The sequence below is a fragment of the Bidens hawaiensis genome, unplaced genomic scaffold (genome assembly GCF_021521415.1).
Source record: "Bidens hawaiensis isolate Kalapana, Puna unplaced genomic scaffold, B.hawaiensis_p1.1 tig00065477_1, whole genome shotgun sequence".
In the NCBI taxonomy this organism is placed as follows: Eukaryota; Viridiplantae; Streptophyta; class Magnoliopsida; order Asterales; family Asteraceae; genus Bidens; species Bidens hawaiensis.
This window is the reverse complement of record NW_027501678.1, coordinates 52809-61884: the sequence shown is the minus strand read 5'-3', so window position 1 is coordinate 61884 and position 9076 is coordinate 52809. Positions and strand designations below refer to the sequence as shown.

At 35.0% G+C, this 9076-nt stretch overlaps 1 protein-coding gene and 1 pseudogene across 2 annotated transcripts; one reads left to right on the top strand and one right to left on the bottom strand.

Moving 5' to 3' along the window:
- The first annotated feature begins 970 nt into the window (after positions 1-970).
- Positions 971-3600, top strand: LOC143604523 (phosphoglucan phosphatase LSF2, chloroplastic-like; annotated as a pseudogene). The gene is made up of 4 exons (XR_013148316.1): positions 971-1247; positions 2738-2942; positions 3128-3298; positions 3383-3600. The product of XR_013148316.1 is annotated as a phosphoglucan phosphatase LSF2, chloroplastic-like (transcript).
- A 166-nt stretch (positions 3601-3766) lies between these two features.
- Positions 3767-8859, bottom strand: LOC143604522 (potassium transporter 2-like). Its single transcript, XM_077080976.1, has 10 exons — positions 8833-8859; positions 7805-8039; positions 7476-7721; positions 7329-7382; positions 6980-7240; positions 6545-6597; positions 6321-6438; positions 5992-6246; positions 4763-5398; positions 3767-4236 (listed from the first exon to the last, which is right to left on the bottom strand). Exons 1-10 carry the CDS (start codon positions 8857-8859, stop codon positions 3767-3769), a joined length of 2355 nt encoding a protein of 784 aa, XP_076937091.1.
- Between the last annotated feature and the right edge of the window lie 217 nt (positions 8860-9076).

Below are 9076 nucleotides of genomic sequence, written 5' to 3'. Positions count from 1 at the left end.
ATGGGGATGTATCAAATAAGCTATATTAAATACATTTATTTTGTTTTAAGGAATAAACAAATTATAGTGTTGTTTTTGAGTTAATTATCTTTTCTTTTCTTTTCTTTTCAAACAATATGAAAATTTTATGTAGAGTAGTAGAAAAAAAAGAAGGTAAAAATGCTAACAATTTGATTAGCCGTTCTTATATTTTATTTACTAAATTTAATACCTCTACAATCGAACACGTGGGCATCTTCGTGTTCTCGCTCATGTAACTTTAGCTGAACAGTAACATATAATCAGACATCTTTTTCCTCTATGTTCATTTATTAAGAAAACGGGCATGTTCGTGTTAGTTCATGGTCATTCGATAAAACCAAAACGAGCGGTTCACGAACTTAACCGAACATAAGCTAGTATTAATGGACACAAATGAATAACGCATCACAGTTAATCCAAATTAGTGATTAAACCAAACCCGTTTTCTTTGTATAAATATAAATTACCTACGTATTTATTAATAGGGGCGAAGCTTCATGAGGGCCCCTGTTTTTTGCATAGCAGTGTAATTGATCATTTTTTCGTCCGAAAATTTGTATACGTGGTGTAAATTCACCCGTTTTTTACCGAAAATTTGAGCCAGGATCCCTCGCTTATGATTTTTTAATACATTTTTTAATACTGTTTATTAATATTAAAACGAACAAATATAAAAACAAACTTATTAACGAACAATTCATAGGTTTACTCAAAAGTCTAAAATGCACCCTCAAAACAACCCTTAAAAGCCAACAACAAAAGGTTTCCAGAAAAGTAAAATCATCCAAAAGTATATTCATAAAATATAACCAATGTGTGGATATCATTTTATATCATCACACAAATCCAAATGCAAAAAGGGTCAATGGACCATAACGTACAAACTCAACTTCAACTTCCCCAACACCATAAACACAAAACACATGACACAAACAACAACAACAACAACAACATAGTTTGATTTTGATTAATTAATATGAAGTCTCTTGCTCCATTTTCATCTTCTTCATCTTTCACCTTTGCATCTTATTCACCACTTAATAATAATAATATCAAATTTTCCCTACACAAAAACCCACAATTAAATGTTATTATTCCCACTCCAAAACCTTTAATCTTTTGCAAAACAAAGCAAAATGAAAGCTCAACAAATCACAAAATGGAAGATTATAATACTGCTATGAAGAGAATGATGAGAAACCCTTATGAGTATCACCATGATCTTGGTCAGTATCTCTCAAATGGTTATGTTAACTATTGATGTTTCGTAGGGGTGTGCACGGGTCGGTTTGGGTCGGTTTTGGACTAAAACCATAATCTGGATGTCGTTTAATGGGCTATATCTGATCGGTTATCACTTATGACGGTTTCGGTTAATCGGTTTTGAAGATTACAGTGGGGTCGGGGTCGGTTTTAAAAAAAAACAATTAAACTGGCGCACTGGTTTTTTAATACTGCCCGGTTACTAGATATTAGTATTTTGAGTCATTGTATGTTTAGGAAGTTATTTAATATAAAAAATGTTTTGTAGGGGTGTGCACAGGTTGGTTCGGCCTAAAACCATAGCTGAGATGTCTGTTAATGAATAACCATAACCATACCTGATCGGTTATGGCGGTTTCGGTTACTGGATATTAGGATTTTGAGTCATTGTATGTTTAGAAAATTATTTAATATAAATAGATGGCTAAGGCTATGTGACTTGTGTGCATTTTTTTTTAATAAAAAAGAGTCGTGATCCGGTATTTGATTAAAAAACCGATTGTTCGAGTGTTGTTTTCGGGTCCTGATTTCCAAAAATTTGCAACTACAACTTTGAAATTCATTTGATTCAATTTTTTTTAAGATCTATGTATTGTACTTTGGGAGTTGTTTATTTCATGTGGCCAGGGTTTCAAATCAATTGATAAAGTGTTCACTATTCAGGACTATTTAGTTCTATTGTAACTATATTTTGGGACTTTTTGTATGTTACAGATCCCTCTTTATCCAAAAGAATAAAGTGTAATGACTATTTAAAAAGAATGAACACAAATGCATAGGGCTATAAACGAACCGAACATTCGACGGAACGTTTGTTTATGCTTGTCCGTTCGTTTAATAAATGAACAAACATCAACAAGGAATTTTGTTCTATTAACTAAATGAACGAACACGAACAGATACCATGTTCGTTCGATTATGTTCATGAACGTTTGATAATGTGCTCGTTTACTTACGTCTGTATATGTTCGCTAATGTTTGTTTGTGTATGCTTGTTCATTAAAGATTTTTAATATTTTTTAGTTACTTTTCTAATCTTATCATATAAATTTAAGCAAATTATTAACTATAAAACGAAAATATTTATGACTATTATGTTATTAATTTATATGTAAACATATAAATACAAATGTTATAAAAAACCAACACAAACTTGGTAGCTGGATTGAACTGTTGGCACTGACCAATCTCGGTTACCAAATCAAATAAAACATTGTTTGTGTTCATTCGTGTTCGTGAACCGAACAAGTTCATTTCCTTAGTGAACGAACAAGAACAAGAAATTTCGTTCGCTTAGGTTTTCATAAACCGTTCACTTGTCCGGTAAAAGCTTAACGGACGAACATGAACAAGCCTTGTTTGGTTCGTTTACAGCGCTGCTTAAATGTATTGATTTAAAGATGACACCTTATTTTGATATTGAGATCTAACAAGATTTATCAGGTGTTTTCAGGTATGAATTATAATCTGATAACCGAAAGTCTGATTGTTGGCTCTCAACCTCAAAAACCGGAAGATATTGACCAACTTAAAAAGGAACAAAATGTGCATACATTCTTAACTTGCAGCAAGATGGGGATATTGCATATTGGGGAATAGATTTAGACTCAATTGTTAAACGATGTAAACAACTTGGAATACGCCATATGCGAAGACCCGTAAGCAAAACATCACTCTTGAGAATTCTCATTTTGTCGGTCCTGTTTTATGATAACAAAACAGGACCATAAAAATGAGAAATAAGTTATATCAGTGTTTCTTATGTGGGTCATGTTTCTGTTACCAGGAACAAACAAAACGGGACCCACATAATATTTTTACTGATATTATATGAATCTTGCAGGCAAGAGATTTTGATCCTGACTCTTTAAGGAGTATGTTACCGAAAGCTGTTTCGTCACTGGAATGGGCAATTTCGGAAGGAAAAGGACGAGTGTATGTACACTGCACAGCGGGTTTGGGTCGGGCGCCAGCTGTCGCCATCGCTTACATGTTCTGGTTTCTCGACATGGATGTAAGTTACCCTTCCTTTTGCCCTTGCATTTAAATATCATTTATCTTCATGTACATAACTTTTTAACACATTCTTGAAACATAGTTGAACACATCATATGACACGTTAACCGCAATAAGACCGTGCGGGCCCAACAAAAAGGCGATACGAGGCGCAACTTATGATTTAGCTAAAAACGACCCTGGAAAAGAGCCGTTTGAGAGTCTGCCCGAAAACGCGTTTGAGAATGTGGCAGATTGGGAGCGAAAGTTGATTCAAGAGCGTGTTCGTCATCTTCGTGGAACTTAAGCAAAGTTATTAACTTATTAATTATTATCATAATATGTATTAGTATTATAGTATATGAATAATATGTGAAATAAAACAAAAATGTAACTTAATAAGTGAAACTCTTATGTATGTTAAATTTTGATATTATGAACAGAAGCTATAGCTGCACATTGTGACAGAACTAAGTTTATTATTTATTTACACAACATAAACCATACCGACTTCCAACGAAGACGCGGGAGGGACCTTCAAAACGACATCCGGGCCCCGACAGTTCCTTCGTAAGAAGTTATAACCGAAGTTAACTGCTAGTCGTTTGAAAACAGATGACCCTTGTTTGGCTTTCACATGTGAATGACCAAGTATGAAGGCGGTCCCGCTTTCTTGAGCTGCCTTTAGATCTTCAAGTTCTTGTCTCATGTGAACATCGGTCGGGTTTTCAGTATCTTCAATGACGAACCGCACCCACACCCGTCTCTTGTTCGGTGTAGTTTCAACAATGTCACTTATGCTTTCAACTGTTTTGAACCCGAACGAAACGCTTGCTTGTTGTGTGTTTTCGTTCACTTCAAAACCCGAGGTTCTTGTAAAACCCGTGTTTTCCACCACTGCTAGCCGGTGATCACCCGAAGACTGGTCTGAACCCGATGCAGGATCCTCATTTCCTGCTTGGGTTCACATGTGAAACTAAATAAGTAAATAGTAAATCATTTACTTTCGGTTCAGTTTTGGTTTATGTTTCGTTTTCGTCGACTTTCGGTTTCAGTTCATTTCACGTTTTTTTTCTTTTTGAAGAACGAGGACAACGGAGGAAACGTTTTAGTTCTTTTATATTTTTCGTTTTTTATTTATATTTTGAGTTATGATTTTTTTATTAGTTTTTTTTGAATTTTTTTGGAGGGGTTTATTTTGGTTTTTATTAACAATAAAAACCCCTCAAAAAAATTAATAAAAAAATCATAACTCAAAATATAAATAAAAAACGAAAAATGTAAAAAAACTAAAACGTTTCCGCCTTTGCCCTCTTTCTTAAAAAAAAAAAAAAAACAGCCCGATCCGAAACCCGTTTTGACCCGTTCCGACCGGAACCTTTTGACCCTACCCCGTTCCGACCCATGACCCGTTTCAACCCAACCCATTTCCCACCCCTAAGTAAATGACATGTTTGAGATGTATGCTCTATGCAACGATTACCTCGATCGGTGCTTAGTGGACGGGACCAGTCATAGCGGATGAACTCGGCTAGCCTTCGAACAAGGTCAGACTCGAACGAGTCAACATCCTGGTGCACATCTCGGTACCCGTACCGGACAATGCACCTATAAGACCGAAGAGACGCGGGGCCCACACGTCCTAATAAATACCTTTCGGCTGGAGGGACAAACGGGACGGGTACAAATTTCACACAAACAAACACTAACACACGGTGAAATGCCGGTAAGTTGGTGACGAACCTCGAAAAGTTTGCGGGAATGCCTGAGGTTAAGTCCGTGAAAACGAGCCCGATACCCGGGACCCGAGAAATACCCAAAGTGGGACCCAAGGCTAGTAGCCACTCTAATGACACCTTATTGTGAAGGTCATATTCATATTTCTTGATGGTGGTGTAATGCCAAACAAACATTATGGTTAATAAAAAGAGTGCTAGCAGGATTGGAAGCCACGCGCCTTCGCGAAATTTGACCAACGAAGCCGCAAAGTAGAGTAACTCTATTGACCCAAAGAAAAATAAGAAGAAAAGAGCGATAAATGGGGGTTTATGCCAACAAATAATGATCACTAAAGATGTAAGACAGGTAGTTACTAGCATAACCGCCATTACCGCCAATCCTGCAATGAAGTTTAACATGAAGTAGTAATATTCAAGTCAGGAGTTTTGAACAGTGTTATGGACAAGGTTGCAAAAGCCGGTAGACGGACCCTAGGTGGCTGACTAGGGAGTTGGGAGCAGTCGGAGTACTCAGGACATGATAAATATAAAAAAAAAATTAATTTTTGGATATTATATGTATATGTTAAAATAAGCATAATTCCTGTCAAATTTGAACAGTGTTATGGACAAGGTTGCAAAAGTCGGTAGACGGACCTTAGGCGGCCGACTGGGGAGTTGGGAGCAGTCGGAGTACTCGGACATGATAAATATAAAAAAAATTAATTTTTGGATATTATATGTATATGTTAAAATAAGCATAATTCCTGTCAAAAAGGTAGCCTGTCCGACTTTTAACCGCCTAGCCCAACTAGCCGGACTTTTTGCGCGCCTAGCTCGAGTTTTGACCGACTTTGACCACCTTGACTAATCCAGGCTGACTTGAAGAAAGCCCCCAAGGTAAGGGGTCCGAGGACCGACTAGTCCCCAAGTAGTCAGCCTTGGAATCCGACTTTTACAACACTGGTTATGGATTACAGTTTGTGGGACCTACCCGACGCGTTTCCCATGTGTTTGATGTCTCGAAAACCGATGGTGACAGCAATGCATAAGATCATGACTATCCAGTTAATCTCGGGTATGTATATTTGACCATGAATCTTGTCGGATGTATGCACGACTTTGACTCTTGGAAAACACCCGAGTGATTGACTTTGGTTGATGATCGAGAATGTGCCACTGATGATTGCTTGGCTTCCTACGACGGATGCAAGAATGGCTATTGCGAGCACGGGCCATCTCAGACTTTCTGAAAGCACACGGGCTCGAGTTAAACTGTTTGATAAGTCACATTTTGACCATGTTATAAAGTCAAACATGTACCTGGTACCGAGACATAATAGCTGATTTGATCGGCGTTTTGGTGGTTTTTCGATAAGTAAGCTGCTTGACCCATGTAACCAAGTATGGGTGCGGGATAAACCAGAAATGTGAACGCAATCTGCAAGGGTAAAATAGGAAAATGCAAAAAAAAAAAAAAAACTATGAATATCAAATTATTAATAACCGAGTTAGAAAATATCGATATAGGTTTTGGGTAGATGGACCTGAATTGCAGCATAAGAAAAATGGCCAAGATCCGCAAACATTGCTTCCGAGCCTGCAAATGCAGTTAATCAGTTGTCAAAGCGCTTTGCTAAAGAAACATCACTGGCACACTATCCAGATATCACTGACGTGTCATACAGACCGTATGATGTCACAAGGGTCACATGATAGACGAAAAATGGTCATAGTATGTGGGCCCTTGTGAGATGGTGTTTGCTATATCATACAGCCCGTATGACGTGTTTGACTGGCACATATATGAATGATGTGACTGACCACTCACAAAGTTATATGGCTCGTATGGCTATTTTTAACCCATATGTCACATATGGCTCGTATGATGTGACAGACACACTTGTCAAAAACGACTTTGACTTTTCACAGTAAAAAATTCAAGAACTCAAAGAAGTAGTTTCAAGAAATAAACTTTTTACCAGTTATGCACAGTAAAATCCCTCCTAGAGACATCCACCCTTGTTTCTTGGTCTTTTTAAAGAACTTCAACATATAATAAGGCGAAAGAGCTTCATAAACATGTGGATTCCAATAGATAATATTGTATAATCCAAGAGCACTAATGCATACAAGCCATAATAACACGACCGGAGCAAAAAAGAAACCAACTCGATGCGTGCCATAATGTTGTAAAGCAAACAAACACACCAATATGAAGCAAGTAATTGGGATCACCGCATCTGCAAGTAGAAAACATCAACATGTTTGACGTTGATGTTTGACTTTGAAAAGTCAAAGTTGTAACTGTTCGGATAACGAATAACTCACACTGATGATGATCTTTAGACATGGATAACTCAAGACCAGAGACAGCCGAGAAAACTGCAAACGAAAAATTAAATATTAAAAATATTATGCTAATCATCCGAACGCTAAACAAACGTTTAAAAAAATTTAACAAGATTATATTATTACCCGAAATGACGGGAGTAAGTAAACCATCTCCAATTACCATACAAGTGCCAAGAAGAACCAAGATCAGTAAAGCTGTATGCAAAAATTTATACTTTTCGAGTAACATTTTCACTTTAGAGTCATATTTTCGCTCCGGAGATTGATCCAACTTATATGTAGATAAAGATTCATCAGCAACTTGTCGGTTTGGTAACAAACTTACTTTAGCATATCGACATATCAACGAATAAAGCGCAAATGTACCACCTAAACGTTAATAATACGATAAAAAAACTAGCTTTTAATTAATTATGAATTATGCATATCAAGAAATGAAAAGTAATGGTTACCTTCACTGTTATCGTCAGCTCTGAGAACTATGAACACGTATTTAAAAAGAGGGACGAGTGTTAACGTCCAGAAAATGAACGAAAGTACACCGAAAATCTCTTCGTTTGTTTCCGAGTGATGAATATCTTCAGCAAATGTGCTTTTGTATACATAAAGTGGAGATATGCTTAAGTCACCATAGACTACACCAAGGCTTTGATAAGCTAACAGCAAAGTTGTCCTCCAAGAATCCTTCTAAACACATTTAACATATAAATTTTTATAAAAAAATAATAACTTTTAAGAACAAAAGGAATGAAGAAAAACTAGAGCTTGAACACATTATTTAGTATATAAATTTTTATAAAAAAACATAACTTTTAAGAACAAAAAAAATGAAGAAAAACTAGAGCTTAAACACATTTAACATATAAATTTTTATTTAAAAAAATAACAACTTTTAAGAACAAAAAGATGAAGAAAAACTAGAGTTAAACACATTTAACATATACTATTTTAAGAACAAAAAAATGAAGAAAAACTACAGCTTAAGCACATTTAACATATAAACTTTTATAAAAAAAATAACAACTTTTAAGAACAAAAAAAATGAAGAAAAACTAGAGCTTAAACACATTTAATATATAAACTTTTATATAAAAAAAAATAATAACTTTTAAGAACAAAAAAAATGAAGAAAAACTAGAGCTTAAACACATTCAACATATAAATTTTTATAAAAAACTAACAACTTTTAAGAACAAAAAAAAAATGAAGAAAAACTAGAGCTTAAACACATGTAACATATAAACTTTTATATAAAAAATAATAATAACAACTTTTAAGAACAAAAAAATGAAGAAAAACTAGAGTTTAAACACATTCAACATATAAATTTTTATTTAAAAAAATAGCAACTTTTAAGAACAAAAAAGATGAAGAACAACTAGAGCTTAAACACATTTAACATATAAATTTTTATAATAAAAATAACAACTTTTAACCACAAAAAAAAAAAAAAAAAAAACTAGAGCATAAATGAGTAAACCTTTAGAATTCTGCCAACATTTTCCATTTTCAAGATCCATGCTTCACAAAGTCCTCTAAAATCGATTATGGAAGCCGATAAGCGTTAACCGCAGTTCCCACCTGATTCAAAACACATGAAAATTGAATCTTTTGCTGATATAAAGATTTAAAAACTAAAAATATTAATTGAAACAAGACTCAAGAAAGTGTGACCCATTTTTGCTATAAACCATCTAATGGTGTCCCATACCTTTATTCAAGAA

What these genes read in the sequence shown, in the direction of transcription:
- LOC143604522 (XM_077080976.1), bottom strand. Translation starts at nt 8,859, where the DNA reads ATGGAAAATGTTGGCAGAATTCTAAAG. An exon ending in ATGTTGGCAGAATTCTAAAG is followed by an intron (nt 8,040 to 8,832) that starts GTTTACTCATTT and finishes AAATGTGTTTAG; the next exon opens with AAGGATTCTTGGAGGACAAC. An exon ending in CTATTATGTCTCGGTACCAG is followed by an intron (nt 6,247 to 6,320) that starts GTACATGTTTGA and finishes GTGTGCTTTCAG; the next exon opens with AAAGTCTGAGATGGCCCGTG.